The sequence below is a fragment of the Strix uralensis genome, chromosome 25 (assembly GCF_047716275.1).
Source record: "Strix uralensis isolate ZFMK-TIS-50842 chromosome 25, bStrUra1, whole genome shotgun sequence".
Classification (NCBI taxonomy): domain Eukaryota; kingdom Metazoa; phylum Chordata; class Aves; order Strigiformes; family Strigidae; genus Strix; species Strix uralensis.
In genome coordinates, this window is record NC_133996.1 from 2,753,654 (window position 1) to 2,776,731 (window position 23,078).

The 23,078-nt window shown below is 43.8% G+C and overlaps 1 protein-coding gene across 1 annotated transcript; it reads left to right on the top strand.

The window, feature by feature from the left end:
* The first annotated feature begins 1,039 nt into the window (after window positions 1-1,039).
* MATN1 (matrilin 1) lies at window positions 1,040-22,164 on the top strand. Its single transcript, XM_074894318.1, has 8 exons — window positions 1,040-1,127; window positions 4,280-4,626; window positions 12,348-12,570; window positions 15,097-15,222; window positions 15,511-15,924; window positions 17,799-17,951; window positions 20,505-20,585; window positions 22,115-22,164. The coding sequence occupies exons 1-8, from the start codon at window positions 1,040-1,042 to the stop codon at window positions 22,162-22,164; spliced, it is 1,482 nt and encodes a 493-aa protein (XP_074750419.1).
* Window positions 22,165-23,078: the final 914 nt, after the last annotated feature.

Sequence of the window (23,078 nt, forward strand, 5' to 3'; positions counted from 1 at the left end):
AAAAAAAGAAAATAGATGCACTGCTTTGTGATGAACCCATCATTAAATTCATCTTACTCTGGTACCAAATCTCCCTGCTGCTCTTCCATAAAGAAAACATTGGATTTCTGCTCACTTGCAGCATCATCAGTCTTATTTGTTGATTTAGATTATTGGCTTTTTGTGGCAGAAGCTGTATCTCCCTTGTGTGTACAGACCTGAATGCTACGCTCTAAAAAATAAATCAAACTTCTAATCTGTCTGTCTATCCTGAGTTTCTTGTCTATTTATCTAGTTTAGGCTACTGAGTTCTTTCTTTCCCTCCCTGCTGTCCTGCACGGGGGGCACAGCCTCACAGAGAAGTAACTGTTTCCTGCAGGAATTTGTTCTGCATCCTACGCTTTCACCCATGTCTCCCCAAGCCTTGCTCTCCTCTTCCTCTCCCCTCCTCCTGCAACTGCGAATTTGCCTGCAAATGAAGCCAAGGCAGAGAAGCCCCCTGATCCCACAGGCTGGCTTCTAGCCCTGCACTTGGCAAACATGGGAACTGAGAGATGATTTGTGTGACGCTGTTCCAGTCCCCCCCTCCCACCACCTCCCCCTCCCTGGGCTTTGCTGAAGGAAGGACACACGCCTGACACACCGCAGACCGTTTGCTTTACCGTGGCAAAGGCCAGGATTTGCAGACGGGAGCTGGTGATTGACAGGTTAACCCCAGTTCCCCAGGGCTGGTTTCACTGGTCCCACTGTTACAGTCCCAGATTCCCCACATACCATGCCGTTGCGGGTCTCTTTATAGCTTCCCATCCCTTCACTGAGCAATGAAGCCATTGTGGAGGGGATGGGGGCCGGCAGGGCTGGACATCCTCCTCCCTCCCCACCTTCATGCAATATTTTCTCCTAGTCCTTCTTGCTTGTCCCTCTCCCCTTGGTGCCCCCCCCGGCACTTCACACGTGTCAGGGGCTGGCCCCATGCCTCCCCGAGAAAGGGCAGGTTAATACCTCTGGGCCAAGGCTCTTGCTTGCCACTCTGCATCCAGCCTCCGGCTCCTCCGCAGCCATGGACAGGATTTTCTCTGCCTTGCTGCTCTCTTTGCTGCTTCTTCTCCAGAGCTATGGAGTTTGCGGGGCACCTCCGCAGCCGAGAGGTAAGTGGGGAGCTCAGTGGTGGGATGCATGGTGTCTGTTGGTCCTCTACCTCCTTGCCACCAGCCTGCTTTGGGACTGGGAAGGTGATGAAGGGAGAAGAAATACCCAACATCAATCAGGGAAGCAAAGGAGCTTTCTCAAATATTTTCCCAAGGCAGCAAAACCTGGAGATGTGTTTGCGTCTGCCTGTTACGTTGCTTTAGAGGAACAGTGGGAGGTCTGTACAGGGGTACAGCAAAGGTGTCATCAGGTCAGCCCCGGCCCCCAGTGTAGCAGCAGCCTCAGGGCTCTCTGCTTTTGGCTGGAGGAGGCCCAGGCAGGAGAAGGGCTCTCCTCTGCCTCCCAGAACTGCTTCTCCTCTTCGCAGCTCTGCAGAGGGCTGGTTTTGCTGGGAGTGCAAGAAGGAGTTGGCCAGACACTCCAAGTTCTGGTTAACCTCACCGAGGAGGAAGGTCTGGGTCACGTTGCTGAGGATGGGCCTTTCCTAGGTTTTACTTCATCCGTTCCTTGAGCAAAATCCTGCTCTGTTTGTCTTTCCAAGTGGGCTGTAGAGCAGCCAGATGGGAGATGAGCTGCCTGCTCTTTAGGTTGCACAGTCTCTAACTCCTAGTCTGCAATTAGTGTCAGCAAGTACTGAACACAAGGGGAGGGGCTGAAGGGTCTGGTAGTGAGGAAGCATCTCTCCTCTGCCAGGGCAGGATGCTGCCAGGGGCTCCAGCCAACCTGGGGAACTCACCACAGGAGAGGTGGCCAAGGCAAAAATTACTGCTGGGTTTTAAAAACGTTTGAATGATCTTATGACGATGCATAATGCATATACCTGGGCAGATTGACAACTGTAAAATAGGCATGACAGTAACTGCAGTGTTAGCTGCTGCTTATGAAGGGGAGTTTTCGGATATACTGACCTGTTTCTCCTTAGCAATTTGGAAAAGGAGAGTTATCTTTGCTGCAGAACCGCTAAGCACTGCCCAAGTCAGGAAACTAAACAGACCAGTCATTCAACTCAGCCCTACTGTGAGCAATCGCTATTTCTAAAATAAACACCTTTTAATTCTGAGTTACTAGGCAGGTTTCCTGTTTTTTTAATGAATAGGGCAAAGATGCCCAAAGAGATATTTTCTGCTAAATCAGTGCATGAGGTTCAGCTATTCCCGAATAACTTCAAATGTGGACATTTTTAAAAATAGAGGAGGATTTTATTTCTGGTTTAACTCAACTTTAAAATAAACTATGCTGAGTCAAGATGTCAATCAGAGCAAGCATGCCTGACTGTCACCTCCTGGAGGTAACCAAGGCCTGTCCTGCAGACCCTGATGTGTGCACAGTGGCTGTGACCAGACAGGCTGAAATCCCAAAGCTGCCATCTGATATCTTCTCTTTTCTCTTCATTACCCTGAAATATACTTCACTCTCGTAAAAAGAGGTTAAAAATGTTATTTACAGCAAAATCACAGAGCTTCCATGCAAAAAAGAAAATATACTTCAAAACTTCTATTGGATCAAACTGTTCCTAGGGAAGAAAAATAACTTTTCTTCCTTCGTTTGTCACTAAAAACAGAGGTGATTCATTAGCTACAGTGGCAAAGGGGAACTTGCGCTTTGTTTCTGAAGGAACTGATTGCAAGACTTTGAGCCTTTCTCTGTACCTTCATTTCTCACCTGTAAAATGGGCATAACCAACCCCTGGTAAAGGGATTTGCAGTACTGCAGATGGACTGCCAACTGAGTTTTTCCTTCCTCTGCAATGAATTATGGTGGCAAAGTGAAGTCACCCGTGTGGGAAAAGGTTATATTGCATTTCAGTGGAAACTAGAGCATCTGACAAAGTAACCACTGCCTGCTTCCCTTCTACACACAGCATCTTTTGGAGAGACCTTTCTGGGAGCCAAAAACAGATTCAGTATTAGTGTCTCTCAGGAAACTAACCTGATTATATTCTTTATGGATATATCACAGGGTATTTATTTTCATCTGTCTGAAAGACTGAAAGCTCCATTAGATTTCACACTGAGGACTAGCTATAATATTTATGTCATAATTTGGAACAGATTTGTTGGCCCAAAAGCTCACATTTAAAAATCTGTCCGCAGAAATCTCCTTTATGATATAACCTATATGGTCCCTCTCTGCGAAAATCAAATATTAAGAGCACTTGATGCCCCTACAGAGACAGGCTAAATGATAGAAAAAAGTTAAAAGAACAGAATGCTATAGATCTGGTGGGGAAAATGGGACAATTCATTTAGAAAATCGTAAAAAATATCAGTCTTTTTTATGTTTTCCCACAGTTGAAAATGAAGATGGAAAACAGCATGAAAATGAGAACTTAAAAAAAACCCCACCACTGAGCTCTTTGCATTGCCAATGCTTCCTGTTTATGCCATTTACTTTCTACAGTGGATATTCATGTCTTACTAAGGGGTTGTAGAGATTAACTATCAATTACATGGTTCTACATCTCTCTATTGTATTCTCCCTCACCAGCTCACAGAAATAAAACAACGCAGGTCTTTGCTGCGTAACAGTATTTCATTATTAGTGCCACTAGCTGAAAAACATGCGACTGGTTCATGTTACGTTGGATAGTTAATCTGGGCATCTTGATTCACAACTGAATCTGAACTGCTGAGTTTCACGCCCGCGTCTGGTCATGCATGACGAAGATATAATCTCATTAATTAATATCTGCGTGGATTGCTTATCCATGTCCAAAATGTAATAACTCCTTCTGAGACTTTGTTTGGTGCAGAATTGCATGCACAGGCTTCAGTTCACAGCTTTGTTCCTCCCTCTGCACTGCCGTAAGTGAATTAAGTATCATGTAGACATTAGCAATAGCCTGGGGTGACAAGTGGGTAACCTGCTCCCACAGGTGCAGGGCTGGTATCTCATCAGCTCACTCCTCAGAAGTACACGTTGTCAACCAGTAACTGTGCTTTTCTTACAGATGCTTTCCTATGAAAGGAAAAAGAACATTTAGAAATATTAGGTTAAAGTGGTCTCACTGGGCCTCTCTGAGACAGGCAGAGAAAGGATTGAAGCCTGCAGGTCCTCTACCCTCAGCTGCTGCCTTAACAAGACCAGTCTTTCCCTCCTAGGACACTTTTCTTTTTCTTTTATTTTTCTCCTCCCTCCTTATCCTTTCCAGGCACCCTGTGTAGAACCAAACCCACTGACTTGGTGTTCGTCATCGACAGCTCTCGAAGCGTGCGCCCACACGAGTTTGAGAAAGTCAAAGTGTTCATGTCCCGGGTGATCGAGGGTCTGGACGTGGGTCCCAACTCCACCCGGGTGGGTGTGATCAATTATGCCAGTGCCGTCAAGAATGAGTTCTCCCTCAAGACCTACCAAACCAAAGCCGGGCTCCTGCAAGCGGTCCGAAGGATAGAGCCGCTCTCCACTGGGACTATGACTGGCCTGGCTATCCAGTTTGCCATTAGCCGGGCTTTTAGCGACTCAGAAGGGGCCAGGGTGAGGTCTCCCAATTTTAATAAGGTAAGCAAATTAGTTGTTTCTTGAAAGCTCTTTCTTTCTTATGACTCATCATGGAGTGTTTGGAATAATTGGAAAAGGAGGAAAGGTGATTGTCTCTGCTGTGATTGTGTGGGGACAAGTGGGGGTTAATTGTCAAAGGTGACAGGTTTCCACCTCCCAACTCTTCTTGAAAACAAAGCTCAACTTTCTTTCGGGCAGAGCTGGCCAGAAGTTGTCAGGGTAAATTTAATCCAGTTTCACTAGCTCTCCTCTCTGCCTGGGGCATCTGTCCTTTGCGACATGGCTCCCTGCTTCCAGTGTGCCTGCAACAACAGACCACCCTGAGATGATGATCTCAGCCAGGTTTGCTAGGCATGAACATACTAGGATTAACAATGCTCATCTTGCCAAGAATATTGTAATAAAGATGCTTCAGAATCCACCATAGTAAAAAACGAGGCAACCTTCTGAAAGTTTCCTTTGAAGTGGCCCCTTTCAGCTGCAGATGTAAAGCAGAGTGCTGTTTCAATGTCCTCCACTGCTCTTCCAGTCTTCCAGAGGCTGGCTAATAGCTATATTTTCCATTCTGGGTATTCTCTTCAGGTGCACAAACTTTAATGAGCATTTAGCATTTAAGGCTGTGGTATAAGGTCAGCTTAACTCTACATGTGGTTGCAATGGGCATTGCTGCTCCTGACCCATATTCCCTGTCCAGGAAGATCAGCCTTTAAAAAAATATTCCCCAGATACCTCGTTCACCCCTTTGGATTTGATCATGAATGAAACCAAACCTCAACCCAGTGACTGTCATCAGGAAAACTCTCTTCTGAGCATGTGGAGAATGTATATTCTTGACAACACATGCTTTAAGTAAACATCATGAACACACTTCCTAGGCCTTTGTGTTCCATGCCAGCTCCACTGGCTCTGTGCTATGAGACTGGACCAGAAAAATAAGCAAAGGTGTTAGCAAGCATCTCGAGCTTTCCACCAGCTGGATAAAAGTCCAACTGTTGGAGTGAGGAAGCCTGGGATTTTTCTCCTGACTACAACATTTTTGGAACATCAGTCCCTTTCCATTTCTCTCGCTGCTAGGAATGCTCTAGAGAAGGCTGAGCAGAACACAGAAAAGATGCCCAGAGATGGCAAGTCAAAAATGATCCTGAAAAGTGAAAAATTGGCACTAGTAAATATCAGCCAACTCCAAAAATCATCAACCTGAAGGCTCTGCTGGTCTGGAATTCACAAGATACCCCTAAAAGTGAGGCTGTCACCTACAAGGATGATCTTGTGTGCCCCCTCACCATGTTGAACTATAAGCAGCTTGCAAATATGAATGAATCCATCCTCATACGGTCTTTTATTGCAGGGTTCACAGTGGGGAAGATTCTCTAAATTTTAGCCTAAATCTGGTTTGATGCAATAGGAAAAAACCCAAGAGTAATAACAGGAGAAAAACACACTCTAAGAAACTTTCACAAAGTCTCATTGGCAATCAGTTCCAGAAAGAGAAGCTCATCTGATGAGCCGTCATGATCACATCATCACTCAAGCTTAGGAGTCGCCTGGTGCAAAATCTAAGAGCCCAGCTCTTGCAGGGAAACTCTGAGACCTAAATGCAATGGTTTTTATTCAAAAGGAGTAACACTGGGTTTGTTTGTCAAATTCTTTGAGGTTCACTGAAAGAAATCATTGCAAAACTGAAAGGCATTATTAATACTGTATTGTTATTATTATTTTTTAGTAAAGAGCTTTAAAATCCTTTAGGTGCAAGACTAATTGTTCTCATTCATTTGACTGAACTAATTCAAAGAGATCAAGTGTGGATTCAGGCTTTAGCTCAAATCTGCTATTTTCTAGAGGTTCAAGCAACTGTCTGTTGCTGCCGAGGTGCCTTTTGCTTTCCCCCACTTTCCCAGCAGCAGTAAGTCTGCTGCAGGGTCACAGGAGAGGCAGCAGCGACCCACTGCTCTCAAAAGGCTTTGGAAAAGATTCATTTCTCAGAGAGCTCAGGGCTGCCCGGTTTCTCCATGGATGACTTCACTGAAGAGCTGTTTCAGATACTGCATGGGAAAGAGCTGTTTCCTCCAGTGAAACCACTCCAGAGGAGCTGGTGGGAAGGTGACAGGCTTCCAGCAGAGCCTTCCTGCCATCTCAGCCTGGCCAAAGCACCCTATGGTGGAAAAACATGAGCAGAGTGGGAGCTGCAGGTCTCCTCTAAGCAGGACCATCCATAGACACACACAGGCCTTCCGGTGCAGAAGAAAAAAGTAACGGGCAGTGTTTGGTTTTGTTAGGTGTTGTTTAGCACAAAAGCAGACAGCTGAACTGAAACCAAAAATAAAAAAATTATCTGGATGATAATATCTATTTCTGCTTTTTCAGAAATTTTTACTGTGATTGAAGTGCAAAAATTGTTTAATGAGAAAGAAAACACAAAAAAATCCCAACAGTTTGAATGCCAGACCACAGAAACATTTCAGTTCTTGAGTATCGATAGGCAAAAAAGACATTTACTTCTCACTACTTCCAATATGCCCTTGCAAAAAAGCTTATTTCTCATCTCACTTCATTAATTATTGTTCCAATGTCCAGAAGTGCCAGAATCTCCAGGCAGGAGAGAGATTCAGATGTGCTTGTCCTGCCTCCTACAGTATCAGCAGTAGCTGCCCACTATGTAACAGTAAATGTGGTAGCAGTCAAGAAGAGGGTGGATGCTGGTCCTTTCCTCAGAGATGGTCAGCTCTCACTAGGGGAATGATCACAGCATTCATTTCCGTGTCTCATGTCATCAGGCAGATCCGCAGAAATTGCAGGCAGTTGCTAATTTGCCATTAAGTGGACTTTGGGACCTAAGAACTCAAGGTTGTCACGGGAGTGGAGCTCTTCCTCAGGCTCCATCCCTCTGCCCTCATCAGCCCGGAAGATTTACTTGCAGTCAGGGTCATCAAGGTGGCTGAAGCCATTCTCCTCTTTCCAACACTTGTCCTGTGAGCAAAGGAGGGTGGCAGAGGAACAGCAAAGGGAGTTAAGACTGTTCCATGTATCTGCTGTCTTCCACATGAGGAGCTCATTGCTGGAAGAGTAATTCCAACACCCTCCATGGCACCAGTGATCCCACACTGAGCACAACCCTGACACAGCTCCAGCAACACCCACAGAGTCCTCAGATCTCAGAGCTGGGCAGACATCTTCACCCAATAGGTAGGGGAAATTGAGAAACAGCAAACCTATGGCCAGTCATTGCACCTAGAATGGTACCTGGGTTATGAACGAAGGATCCTGAAGGAGGGGTCTGATTTCCTGTCTTGTTGCATAAAGGCAGCTCCCATTGATTTCATTGGTTTTCCTATTATTTACCTTTCAAATGGAACAAATAAGGGGATCTTTTTAGATTCACTTTCCTCTAAGACCACTACCCAATTAATTCACAACCCTTAGACATCTCACCATACTTCTTTATTTTCTCATGACTTTATCTAATTACTCATTGTCTATTTAAAGACAAGGTGACCATGTTTAGGTCAAGACTGGAACAAATCCTGATTTATACAGTACTATTATAATACTTTCAGTATTAGTCTCTGTTTTTTTCCTTAATAAAGCCAGACACCTTACACGCAGCATTGACCACTACTGTAGATTGAAGAGACATTTGCACTGAGCTGTCTATGAAAATGCCTGGATCCTTATCTAACTAATCTCTTCCACACCATTTAAGTAACCCGTTTCCTTGTGTACTATTTTCCTGCTCTTGTCTACTCTGCAGCTGGGCTACCAGACAACTCTCTCAACATGCTCTTGCGGTCCTTGTGGTTTTCTGTCATCTCAATACACATAAGAGCTGCTATGTCCCGCTAACACACCAAACAAGCCTTTAGATTAAATATCTGAATGCTTGAAAAAAAGTCAAATTTATTTAGTGGCTTGATGCAGTAGCATGGCTAAAGCATCAATGTTTCTGTGGACAATGGTACAAAGAACTCTAAAGTTGCTTTGTCTCCCTGCAACCTTGTTTCCTGGATGTCTAAAAAGGTGGAATAACAGTAATGGTCTTTTTCATGATTTATCTTAGGCATTAAAAAAGAAGGGAAAAAAATCACTACAGGCTTTTCCCTCTTTCCTTCCACTTTGGATCTGGTCAAAGAGATAGAATCACAGAAAAGTGGAGGGTGGAAGGGACCTCTGGAGGTCCTATTGACCAACATCCCCTGCTCAAGTGGGGCCACCTAGACCTGACCTCCCAGGACCATGTCCAGATGGCTTTTGAATACCTCCAAGTTGGGAGTCTAAAACCATTTGCATTCCTTGGTTCCCTGGTTATTTTTTGCTTTTTCCCATGATGACTTGAAGTCCAGCAAACTTTTCCCTTCTGTGACCCCCATGCTACTCAGGATGGTCCCATCATCTACCTGGGAGGATAAATAGGTCACACAGTAATTTAGGGAGATGAAGCTTCCAGAAGCATTGGACACGGTCCTTGCTCCTTCACACAACAGAGGTCCAGCAAGACCTTGTGAAACTGTGTGCTGTGATTGTCAACCATGTGGGATACTGGTCAAAGCATCACAAGATCATTAGGTTTTGCTGTGCTCTGTGCAGCAAATGTCACCCCAGAACAGGGAAAAACACTATTTGTTTCTGTACAGGCTCAGAATAAAGTCTGTGTATACCTTTATGAAAAACTACAGGGGTGCCCAATTACTTTTATCTTTCTTTAGGAGGAACAACAAATAGATTGTCAAATTGCTGAGAAAATCAAGGGCTTATTCAACTTTCTGCCCAATTCCCCTTTCAGTGCTGTTACAATATTCATGTTATACACTGCATAATGAGACATAGCTACCTCATTAGCTGCTGGATTGCCTACACATGGCAACCCTGAAATATGAACACCTAGGGATGCCTGTGAATACTCTGGTGTCTTAGTTAACCAAAAATAAATTGTGTCATGAGAACATGGGGGATTTCTATATCCAGAAAGTTAGGAATTCACAGGAAAATGAAAGGTAGTGGTTAAAATGAGTAAAAGTTTTGACCTTGAAAAGCAAAAGTTTCTGAGTTTCCTTAGAGCAAAACTGGAGATCCTGTTCAGTTATTTGAGACAGCAAAAGCATTCACCCTTTCTTAATTCTTCTCACAAGGCCACCCGCTGAGGTGGGCACAAGCCCTCTGCTGCAGAGCCGTGTCATCCTCTCCAGGCTGTAGCAGTTGCTTCTTTCTTCCAACCTGTATCTTGCTCTTTACCAAACAAGGCACATACAAGGACTCTAAGCTTTCTAAATGAGACAAGGTCACAACACAGAGAATTACAGAGATCCTGTGACTGCAAATAATTTGGAGGTAGGTTTAGGAAAAAAAAAAAAAAAATTTTTTTCATGCTGAAAGTCACTGTCTCAGGCTGGCAGGGAGGGAAAATGTCTAGAGGGGGAATCCTAGGAAAAAAATCAGGATTTCCTGATTATCAAGATAACTATATACGATAACAAGATGACTTTATATTTGTTCTATTTCTTACAGTCTTTCTGTAAGTACCTGGTCCTGGTCACAGTCACAGACAGACTCCCTGGTTCGTTGGTGCTTGGTCTGACTCACTGTTATGTTCATTTTAGCCATGGGTTCACTGATTAGTTCTGGATGCCTGATCCGGACTCTTTGTGCCTCTAAGTTTTGCTCTCTCCAACAGCAGGTCAGAAGCAACATGAATTTTGAGTGCTCTATAGTAGATTTTCATACAGATCCATTGTGAAGATCTTGCCCATCAGATCCGGATGTGGATGCTGCTACCAGATACCTCCTGGGTCATATCTGGGGCTCAGGCCTATGTAAAGATGCCACCCTGGACATGAAGGACAAAAGGAACTGATTAAACTTGGAGAACCACTTTATTTAGACTGAGAAATGCCAGGAGGACGTGCAACATCTCCATCCTGTGAGAAAGATACACAGCTACTGACAGAAACCTGTTCATAGGGTGGCGTGGCTTGCAGAAGCAGCTTGATAATGCATCTTGTTTCCTGACAGGGTGGCTTTTGATAAGCTCTAATTGACAGCCCCCACCTCAGAGCTGCTGCGTGTACGCAGAAAGCAGAGCTGAGCGGCTGAGTCGCGGGCTCTCTCTCCTGGCAGAAAGCACGACTGCATGGCTGGCTCTGCTCCTGGGCCAGAAACAACCCCAGTGCTCCTTTCGGTTGATCTTTGATTGGCATGTTCATTCCCCTTTACAACACACACTGACATCTGCCACAGGTGACACTTTCCCTTATTTTGGCAACAAGCAGAAGAGAAACACTTGAATTTATTTTTCCTCCCCCCTTGGAAGCAGCTAGTTACAGAATTGTGATGTTACTAGGAGTTTTTAATTTTGTAGCCCTTAGGAAGTGCAAATAAACACCTGAACTTACAGACCTGCACTAGATTGAAAAGCTCTACATTTTTCCTGGTTCACCCATATTTTGCACAGAAGGAAAGCTCTTGACGGGGTATCAGATTACTTTAGTATCGCAATATTACTCTGGGGCAGCTGAGTGCAGCATTCAGCCATCCCTCAGCTGAAGGGTGGGCAGAGGGGGAAGAAGACACTTCATCTGCATGGACAGCACCCCTTTGATGTGTGGGGCAGGGAACCCTACTCCTGACCTTACCTGAGATGACATTTTTCTACGAGAGGAAAAAAAGCCATCACACTGTCCTAACTGAGCAGCTGGTGGGTCTGATTTTATCTTCAGAAAGATGGAGAGCATATATGGCATAGAGGAGAATAGCAGATACTGCCTTAATGACCAGATGATAGCTCGTTCAAACTCACTGTTGCTGCCAGACAGATTTTTTTCTGCCTTTTTCATTTGATGTTTCTTTACTTTCTATATTACTGAGGGTATTTGCCTGCAATGTGGAGGTTTTTTCTGCTTAGCAGCTCACCTGTTCCTGCTGATTATATTTCTCCATACTGCATTACATCCCAATCAGTTGCTTTGGAGCTGACAGTGGTGTCACAATAAAACAGTTGTAAGGAAAAGTGGCAGGAGCGGATGAATTAGCAAAGAACAAAAATTAAGATTTTGTGACAATGTCACTGATCAGAAGAAAAATAGAGGAAAATGGACAAACTAGCAACAAGAGCAGGGCTCTTGGAGGCTTTCCACTGGTTCAGGGCTCCATGTAATCCAAGGTGAAGTCCAGTGCCCACTTATTTTGTTCTATTTATTGTGGGACAGGGAATCAGAAATCATAGCAAGCACTGACACACAGTGTGGCCTTAGGCAGATCTCTTCCCCTCTCTGCTTCAGCTTCTCCATCTATAAAATGGGGAAGAGTCTTCATCTCATGATGCTTCCATGACATCACCTGAGATTCTTTAGAGTCCCATACGGAGGTAAAGTTCTCCTTAGTGGCAGCTGGGGGTTCACGAAGATAGTTAGAGTTTGGCTTGAGCATTAGTTTGCGTATGAAGAACGTAACCTTTACTTTGGTTTCCTTAGGGGCAAGATGCATCAGTTGTCCCTTAACTAAATCAGTCAGGTCCCTGGCAGTTTGACCTTTTCCAGCTCAGAAGGAAACAAACTGCACATGAAAGAATGACTTGTGTGATCTCAGGAGGAATGGGAAGAGGGGGAGGCATTTCCTTTTTCTTTAATTTTAGAAATGTGAAACCTTCTTTACTAACCCAGCCTGTTCCACAAGCAACAGTGATATTAACACCCATTCAAGCATACGCCTTGCCTCTGCCCTCCTCTGCATAGGTGGCGATCGTTGTGACCGACGGACGTCCCCAGGATGGAGTGCAGGATGTGTCAGCAAGGGCCAGGGCAGCTGGCATCGAGATCTTTGCCATCGGGGTTGGGCGGGTGGACATGCACACGCTGCGGCAAATTGCTAGTGAGCCCCTGGATGATCATGTGGACTATGTGGAGAGCTACAGTGTTATAGAGAAGCTGACCCACAAGTTTCAAGAAGCTTTCTGTGGTAAGTCCTTGCCGCAACCACTGGGTTCCTAGCCAAGAGCTGCGAGTGGCTGCCAGCAAGCTTTTTACGTGGAAGTTTTATGTGTGATCACCCTTCATCCATCTGCTTCCTTGTTCCAAGGACTTGGGTCTGCAGGAGCACAAAGTGGTATGGAAAACAGATGGTCTTTGAAGTTGCCTTTCAGAATTTCAGGTTTTGCTTAGAAAATTTCAGATTTTAGTTAGTCTCCAGACTTCATTGGCACAGAAGAGTTTGTAAACACGACCCACATACTCCTTGAGGCATTGAAAAAGAACCTGGAAAACATGATCTTTACATAGCTAAAATCATTGTCCTTATGTTTAAGCCGACCTGGGCAGATCTGAGAATCTGGCTTGTAATTCTCCCCACCAGTATTGTCTTCTGAATTCCCAGTCAAGCAAGGGACGTTTTCATTTCCCTGATAGAGGCTAAACTGCCTTTGCCTGGCTATGCTGTTGTTTTTGCAAGCTTTGTGAGGCAGGAAACTCTCCTGGTTGGTGCAGTATCTAATGCCTTTCTGCGCAGCGTATAAAAAGAGCCTGACTATCCTACAAACACACAGTCGCTCCTACATGAACTGGTGAATGGAGTGAGAAAGCTTTATTACTTGCAAACGTACCCACAAGACTGTAGGAGGTGGTCTATAAATACCCATTTTATGTGTCAGCAAGAGAGGCCTGGGGGTTTCGCACACCTATCCTGTCGAAGCAGAGACGTGTGGCAACACTTTTTAAAAGGTGTGATACACCACGGTGCCTGTGGCAAGGCATTGCAAACATATACACACAGACGGACCTGTAAAACTCTCTGGTACCAATTTCTTTGAGGTGTAAAATTTCATGATTCAACTTTCAAGCTGAAAATGATGGGGGTGAGCAGCTTTTTGTCAAGGGAAATTTCCTTCTCTGTAGGAAGGAGGAAAATTTTGAATATAAAGTGAGTCATGTATTATAATCAGGTGTCATTGCACCAGAAGCTCATGAAAGAGGGGAACAAATACTTCATACTAAAGGAGTGATATAGACAAAATTTGAGAAGGTGGAATCCAGGCCATGAATATTTGTGAGAGTTTGTGTTGGCTGCCCTAGAGTCAGGAGTCAGCCAGAGAGGGAGAGGCCAGACAATGTGTTTTGAAGTTTTGGCATTGGTGTTGTTCAAAAAGATAAAGACAAAAAAAATCCTTTCTGTGCCTTGCTTTTCAAATTCATAACGTGCAGATTCCAAAGTTCTCCCTGTGGTAAAAAACCCTCAGAGATGCATCGAAGGGAAGTGCTGTGCTAAGGATTATTATAGCTAACAGAGAATAGCACCATATTAACTGCCAAGTGGGCTGTTATCGTGTTATGCAAGCAGCTGCACAAAACTGTCCTTGGAGATGTACCCAAACACCACCTGCTATTGCAGAGCACAGTTTGTGGGTACTGACAGCAGGAAGAACCGTGCAGCACTGTCCAAGCTGTTTCCCATAATGCTCAACAAACACATGGGAAAAAGGGAGACCCTCGGTGATTCAGTCGCTAGTTAGACTAATAAGATCTCCATGGGCTTCAGAGAACTCAACCTGAGAGCCCAACGTTACTGCCATCTGCATGGTTACTAATACTCCTAATGATATGAGCTACATATATGCTGGAAAGATCTACCAGTGTTGGCACAATATGCAGACGCATGAATTGGGAAGGCCAGAAGTACAAAATACAGGCAGAGCAGAACACCAATGGCTTGGAATAATTAATAGAAGCCCCTTAACTTTGAAAGACTTTGTGCCACCTTCGATCATTTTGATAAAACTCAACGCTCAGTTTTCTGCACAGATTTCTTGGGTATTTGTAAATGAATTTGCTTCAACCAGATCTGTTTACTTTCGAGTTTGTTTTCCATCATCATTGCTGTAGCTGTGACAGCATTGTCAGTCACTGAATGCTGCTGGCTCAGACTGCTGCAATTCAGCTTCTGTTTGCTCAGCATCTCAGGAGTCAGATCCAGGTTAAGATCAGCAGGCAGAAATGTTTGTAGAGAGGGAATCTGAAAGCTGCACAGACGAGGGTAGCTCTGAAGTGAATTCCAAGTATGTTTGCACATGAATCCCATCCAGGAAAGACAACTGTACATGGGGCTGAACTCACTAATCACAATTGTACTACATAGATGGGAAAAATGGGTATTGGCCAGCCCAGATGGTAGCTTGGAAACCAAAGCTCATCCAGTAGCTTTGAAGAGTGAAGTATATTGTGATATGCTCAACAGACAGCTGGTTTTCGCCCTCAGTATGGAGACAGTCCTGGCTGTGCCTTGAAGTCAGGAGACATGGGAAGATTTCTCCTTGCCTCTTGTATCTCAGTCACTATCCAAGAGTAATGACCTCTGCTTTGTCTTGCTGCAGAGTCGATTTAATTATCACTGAGTGTAAGGGACAAATACAACGCTTTGTGCATGGGCTGCGTAGGGTCTGGGTTGAGAAGCCTTGGCATGGCCTTTGATTTTAATCTGCACCTTTGCTTACAGTGGTGTCAGACCTGTGTGCCACTGGAGACCATGACTGTGAGCAGATCTGTATCAGCACCCCAGGAACGTACAAATGTGCTTGTAAAGAGGGTTTCACGCTGAACAGCGATGGGAAGACCTGTAGCGGTATGTAATGATTTTCATTTGCACTGAGCTGAGCTGTGATCTGCAGTGGTATGGTGGGGGTAGGATTGAGACAGAGTAGATATGTCCTGTTCAGAAAAGGCAGAAAAGGAAACCATGTACTTATAACCAAGAATCATTTTGAAAACATTAGTGTGAACTGTTGTTGAGTTTTGATTGATTAAACCTATTTCATTAGCAACAAAACAACACTAGGTTTATATTTTTCTACATAATTAATTGGGGTCTTAGTGGCTGTCTTTTTTTCCCTCCTCTCATATTTTGCTTCAGCTTGCAGTGGTGGGTCAGGATCTGCTCTGGATCTTGTTTTCCTGATCGATGGCTCCAAGAGTGTGCGACCTGAGAACTTTGAGCTGGTGAAGAAATTCATCAACCAAATTGTGGACTCGCTGGAGGTGTCAGACAAACAGGCCCAAGTTGGCCTTGTTCAGTACTCCAGTTCTGTCAGACAGGAGTTTCCGCTGGGGCAGTTCAAGAACAAGAAGGACATCAAAGCAGCAGTCAAGAAAATGGCCTACATGGAGAAAGGAACAATGACAGGCCAGGCTCTGAAATACCTCATTGACAGTTCCTTTTCCATCATCAATGGAGCTAGGCCTGGGGTCCCCAAGGTGGGCATAGTCTTCACCGATGGGCGGTCACAAGATTACATCACTGATGCTGCTAAGAAAGCCAAAGACTTAGGTAGGTCTCCTGAATTCTCACTGAATTGTTTCTCCCTTGGACCAGGTACCACATCTAGTATCAACCTAGGTATGACTCTTTCCCTGGAGATGTCTCTTACTTAGGAGAAACAGGTTACCACAGAGTGACTTTTTTGAGATGTTGCCTGACTATTCTTGCACGCTTATAAAGAACTTAGAGCAACTCTGGCTGGGGTTCAGATGAATCTTGGTTTGCTAGCAGCTGGTTTTTGTTCCCACAGCTCCTCTGTGTCTTTGATCTAAGACTGCTGGAGGTCTCTCTGCTGGGCAGGATGGAGTTTCACACACTTGGTATGGGATGCACACTGGTCTAGCATGCTTCACACAAATGTGAAGGAAACGGCAGGGAGAAGTTGAGGCTTTGTCTGATGGTGGTAATGAAAGTCAGGTCAGCATCAGTGGCACTCATGGTGAGGAAAAGACAACCACCAGAGAGCCCCTTGGAGAATAACAGGAGTTGTAGGGCCAAGTGCAGCTTGGCTGTATCAGCCTTAAGGCCTGGAAAAGAAAAAGAAGAAATAAAACAATAAACAAAGAAGAAACACAGATTAAGGGAGTAACCATGGACTCCCTGTTGAAACAGTCAGACACACTAATAAGAAATTTTCTTCAGCTTCTGCTGGAATATTAAAAGTGCACAGTGGCTACATATTGATATATTTACGTGTCTAAACACTGTGAAGTATAAATATCTTGAGATCTGCCCCTTTGCTGACCTGCTGAACAAGTTCCCAGTCTCCTGACATCTCTGTGTTAAATGGATGCAGCCCAAGTGAATAAACTCATGAATTGCTAAATCCTTTACTTCCTTTTAGCTTCGGTCTCGACCACTAGATGGGACTAAGGGCTAACACATAATAATAAAGGTCAGGTACAAGCTCATGAAAAGCTGATGTTTACAAAGCAAGCTGACATGTTATGGGGATGTTCAGCTCTTATAAAACAAAAGATCCTTACAAACTGTATCTATAGAATTTATTCCTCTGTGATGATAAAACTTTATGCCTTGTTTCTTCCTCCTCTCTTGTCCCTACACAGAAATCTCCAGCATCTCTTCATAAGTTATTTCAGTGGGATAAATAACAAAATGGTTATAACTAGACTTCAAACATGTTCCTTGAGTTGAACTTTGAAAAAAACAAATACTGAGGAAGAAAGACAGGCAAAAAGAGAGGAGGGAACGCATTGTCATAGACATGGACAAGTAGAGATAAGTATTTCGGAAACGTTCAAGTCAACGGGAAAACTGCAGTCCAGTTCAATAGTAACAGGTTTAAGCCAGAGGTGGCCAATCACTCTCTTCACAGCGAAGCACAGTACCTGGACATGTTCTTAACTCACAGTATGGGTTGCTCTTGACAGACTATATGAGTTGCAATTTTTGAAAGAGATTTAGCTACAGTTTTGCTGAACCACAGGTCTCCATGGCACAGGGGATTTTGCCACTACATAGGCTGATTAATGGGGGCTGCAGGATATTTTGAAAACTTCCAGTTTCCTTTTGCTGTATTATTGCTTCCATACTAGTTGGATCATGATCCTGTCAGGGTGTTATGACCGTCTGTCCTGTCTTGTATCTCCAAAACATTGTTCTTGTGGTGATAGTGGTCATTGTCTGGATAATTCTAGTAAGACTTTGCTTGCAAAAATATTTTGGAACCCTGGTTGACCTGGCTGAAAAAAGTCTATAAAAGTAGAGGGTAAGTGGGTTCCTTTCCCAGTTAACATCTGCAGAGCCGTGTGGAGACCGGGGGTCCAGAAGGTGAGCAAGGATGTACAAACTGACAGGGGGTTGGTACCATAGCAGCATGATGCTCCGTGGCTCTCCGACTGACAGGTTCCCATTGCTCGCAGGCTTTAGGATGTTTGCTGTGGGAGTTGGCAACGCAGTTGAGGATGAGCTGAGGGAAATTGCTTCAGAACCAGTAGCCGAGCACTACTTCTACACAGCCGACTTCAGAACCATCAGCAAGATTGGGAAGAAACTACAAATGAAAATCTGCATTGGTGAGAGTGGGGGATTGGGGAGAGGGGGGATTTAGTCACAGCATTTGAAGGTTAGAAGCAGAAGGACAAAAATGCCCCTTCAGATGGATGTTAGAAAAAACTCTCTGTTCTCAGTGCATTGAGTTGGCAGAGTACGTGGAAGGACCATGAGATATCAACATTTTGGGTGGTTACCTGAATGACAGCCACCCCTACACCTCAGCCATCTCCCCCTCTCACAGGCTGCCTTCTCCTTCCTTTTTTCTCCACCTTTCTCCCTTTGTCAACCTTCCTCTTCATAAATTATGGATACAGGATGTACCAGGTCCTGAGAATAGCCAAAAGTAACATAAAGAAAGAAGAGATGCTCTTAAAAGAGAAGCTAAGGATTGATTTATTTGGCTTAATTTGATCATCACAAAACTGGACATCTGAGTTGAATCTCGCTAACAATTGGCTGCTTCTACAGTCAAACAGACACCTCAGGGGTGACACATTTCAAGTTGAAATAAGCATCTAGTATCTTCTACATGACTTGTAGGTGTCTAAATTTGGGCAGCATGAATGCTAAGTTGCTCAGGTTTGGATAGCCTAGTGAAGCAAAGGCCGAGAGAGGACTGAGTGGGAGACAGGCATGACAAGAGGAGGCAAAGAAAAACATACAATTTAAGGAATGTTGACCCGTAAATAACTTGAGTCTAAAAATTATTTAAAAAAGAACTACCATAGTTATTTTAGATTCTTGTTTTGAAGCAATCATATGCCTCCTATGAAATATTTGCCCTTTGAAATGTATCTGCTTGATCAGGCAGATCATAGTGAATCCCAAACACTCAGGCTTCATTTAAGACATTGAATACCTTGCAGCACTTCTGAGAGCTGCACTGCCAGACTCATCAGGAACCTGGCACTCTCTTGTGGAGTCCAGGTGCTCAGGCTCCTTCATCCTGCCAGGCAAATATTTCCTTCCAGTTCCCAGCAAGATACATTGCACACAGATCTGATGGGGCTCATTTAGTTCCCAAGAGAGCTCTGCCAAGCTCAGCTCTACTTCCCATGAGTGTGCAGACCTGCTCTTGAGTGTCCCATGGCCCCACATGATGCAGAGCTCTCCACTGCTCTCATGGCATGCAGAGATGCCCTACAGCATCAACTGGGTGAAATAATATACATTGCCAAATGTTAATCTCCTTTTTGCCTTTCTTTGCAATTTTTAACATTGTTATTTGTGCCAAAATCAAAAGATATCCATGTAAATATTAGTGGGTTAGCAGTAGGTGACTCATCTGCTTTTCTCCTTGAGTGTATATTAGAGGGAAAAAGTCCTTGGGAAGTTAGGGACCTTGCCTCAGGAAAATCTGATTTGGTTCCTTGCATCTTTACAGATGTCCTGGGTCATGTCGGGCAAGTGCCCTGTTCTCCAGAATCCTAAAGATGGGACCTTCTTTTCCTCCTGGGAAGTCTGAGAGGGACAACACCCTCCACAGTCCTGTGTCTGCAGAGCCTGGCAGACAGGCTTGCAAGACAGAGAGTCTCTTTGCCATGCTACTTTAAAAAGTAGGAGTCAATCCAAGAACAAGATGATGGGAGCTATATGAAAACCCCCAATGTATTTAAATATCTTTGAGAAAGCAAACACATTTAGGCTTCAGCATTCAAAAAAAGTAAAAATAAATTTTGGAAAAAGTATTTGTTTGCAAAAAAGTCAATTTTGGTAAAGATGGTAACATTTTAGTTTAAAAAAAAAAAAAAGGAAAGGAAAGGAAATATTTCCATTTGTTTGATTTCCAGTGCCAGCTTCTATTTATCAACAGATGGCTAGAAATCTACTCTTAATATCCAGCTTTAGCTTACTCATGGCTGGTTTAATTCTGTTGTCGTTTTGAGCAAGTGATGTCCTTTCCCTTAAGAAGTCCTTCTCCTATTTACTCCTTCCATTTGCTAGACAGTTGAGCTGATTTAGTGTGGTCTTGTAAACATCTCCTTTCTTTTCCCAGTCATCTCAATACCCTTTTTTGATCCTATTCCAGTTTAAGTTAATTTTTCTTGAAGAAAATATGTACATTATTGACATAGATTAGGAAAATGATTAATGCACATTGCTTCTCCTGCTCAAGAAATGGAGTACTGAAGCAAAGTTCTAACAAGTCTTGACTCTCAGATGGTAAACAATTACTCCAATTTTTATTTCACAGAATAAGAGTATGGACCACCATGGTGATGGTATTGGGAAGACAGAGGTTGTTTTGAGCACTGTATTTAGTTAGATTCAAATTTTGGGGGCAAACTTTAAGCATCAGTAGTAGAGCTCAGTGGGTCAGGAAACTGGAAATCCAGGAAAGACTCTGCACAGAGCCTGACCCATATAACAAGAAAATGTGAGATTTTCTAGTTGTCAGAGGTTAAAGTCAGAAGTGATCAGTCAGATAATTAGAAGGAATGATATTTTCATTTCCTTCCAGTTTCTGATAAAAAAAAAAAAAAAAAATTGCTTTATTTCACTTGTCTCAGTGATTTTGATTTAATCCTTGTTTTGTGCCACTTTATTCTTCTTCTTGATATTCTGATCTGCAGAGGAAGATCCATGTGAATGTAAATCTATTGTGAAGTTCCAGACAAAAGTAGAAGACCTCATAAATTCATTGCAGCGGAAATATATCCTTCGGAAGCTGTCTTTGTTCAGAACTCAGTGGGTTGGGTTGTGCTTTCTGGAGGGACCCGTGGGGAAAGTCTACTTGTGGGTGAAGGAAGTTGGGTAGGTGTTCAGGAAGCTGAGAAACAAGGCATTTGGGTTATGAATGTGTATAACAAGAATAGTCCCTCCACCAAAGTGAATAGCTACTGGTCTGACACAGAACAAATGCACCAAAACCAATAGAGCCAAAGTAGAGTATGTCAAACCATTGCAAGACAGCAGTGAGCTTTAGGCACCAAGATCTGGGCCAGTTTTTAGAAAGCTGATTAAATGATGCCAGTGTGACACATGTGGAAGCATGAGATGATGATTCTGTCTCTGCAAGCTTGTGAAGCAAGGCCAGAATGCAAGGGCTGAGGGCAGCAGTGCCTAACACTGAACTGTGAGCAGACAAAACCACTGGTGAACACATGCAGCTGATTCACTCAGTCATTAAAGCTCCACGGATGGGATTCTTAGACAGTAAATGTCTATAATGTAAACATCCGAGATGGCTGCCCAAATTCCTCCACAGCATTGGAGGGAAAGGGAGTCTTCTACAGCAAACCACCTCTGACTATATAGTTGGTGGTCTGGATAAACTCAGATGGATAGGTCCAATAGTCATGGGCAGGTCCAAATTCTCCCAGCTGGCTAAAACTCAGTTTTGGGAGACTAACTCTCACATATCTGCTTGCTGCAGACCTCTCCAGTGAGGTGAGCTGGATCCCGTCAGAACTGTTTGTGGGACTGCGTTCTGCCATGCTGGGTCCTGCCATATTGCACAAAGATCATGAATAAGCGGTTGAAAGACAAACAAGGAAAAAAAAAGTTGTGAATAAGATTCAAACTTCTCATGAGGAGAGGAATTAGTGAAACCTTGGGGTAGCTCACACAGGGCTAGGGAGATGTTTCATTACTGAGAATATAATTTTAAAAGCACTGTTCTAATTTATTCACACATTTCTGTGCTGTGTTATGTCAGTTGAACAGTATCTTTTCTACTCTTTAACTCAAATTGAGTGAAATCCACGACTTGTGTTATGCAAAAGGTCAGAGTAAATCAGTAGTTCTCACTCAGCGTGTTGCCGCTCCCAGGCACATCATGAAAAGCAATTAATGAAAAGAGCAGAAAATTGCAACACACTATATTACTCTAAGAAAAGCACTCTGCTCTACTCTCCGCACAACCCATACTGCTCAAGGTCAGGAGTTCTCCGTCAACCACTCAAAACACACTCCAATCATTCTCACATTTTTTACTCTTCCTTGCGTATTAAATGTATAGGTGCACGTGAGAACGTGTGCATGCATGAACAATTTCTACCTTCGATAAAAGTTCATCAACCTGAACAGTTCTGGAAATGCCAGAGTGGATGATGACAGCATTCCTCTGCTGCCTGCTCCCAGCAAGGTAGCTCCATTCGTTATCTGTTCTGCAAGTCAGGGGAGGACTTGAGCAATGAATCACTAGTGTGCACTGTCATTTTTCCCCTTAACTCTTGCTCACTGGAAGCTGTGGCAAAAAGGATCGAAGCCCTGGAGAACAAGATCATCTAAGATCCCAAAACAGTATTCTTTCCCTTCTTCCTCATGTAACAAAACTAGAACTCCTTCACCTGTAACGGAGGGCAGCTCAGCCACAGCGCTATGGCCAACTTGTATTTTTTTAAAGAGTCTAGTCTACCTGCATTTGTTTAAAAGGGAAGAAGTATAACAGTAGAGCAGACATTGTATAACGGGCAGAGCACTGTGTGTGACTGAGAGCTGGACCACGCCAATGTTTGTTGCATTATATAGAGTGCATATATAAAAAAAAAAAAAAAAAAAAGGAAAGATTTGTTTTTGATTTAAAGCTTAATATATATATATGTGTTAATAAGTACTTGATTACGAGTTCTGTGAATCCTTGCTGTGTTCTTCTGCATCTTTTGTTTCTGTGCATGAGATAATTTAATTTAAAAGTCAAAGTGACTTAAAATCAACTCGGATGCTGAGCGTAAAACATCAAAGCTGCTGATCAGCTTATTATTGTAAGCATGACGCATTTGTCAGTAAGTAGGTGAAACATAGTAATGATCTCTGAGTGTGCGTTGCAGACAAGATAGGATAGGATGCTGCTGCTAGTCGGGTTTATCCATAGCTGCTGTGCAATATAGAAAGAAAACAAGCTCAGCTTTCCTAGCCAGTGAACGGTCTCACAATGTGTCAGTGAACCAGCACCTGAGCTAGACCTGTTCTGCGTTAAGTCCTGAAGATGTGCAAGGAGCCAGCGCCGTGGCTCGTTATAACGCAAGGCAGTACTGTTAACACCAGCCCCAGGAGATGTGCCCCTGCTCCTCAGCTCTCTGGTCTCCACGTCCTCGACTGAAGCTACAAAACATCATTAGCACCCAAAACACGGGGAACTGCTGCGGGAGCTGCTGCTGGTGGAAGCAGTGCCTTCGTTACTGTGCTGACCAGAAGCTCACTAG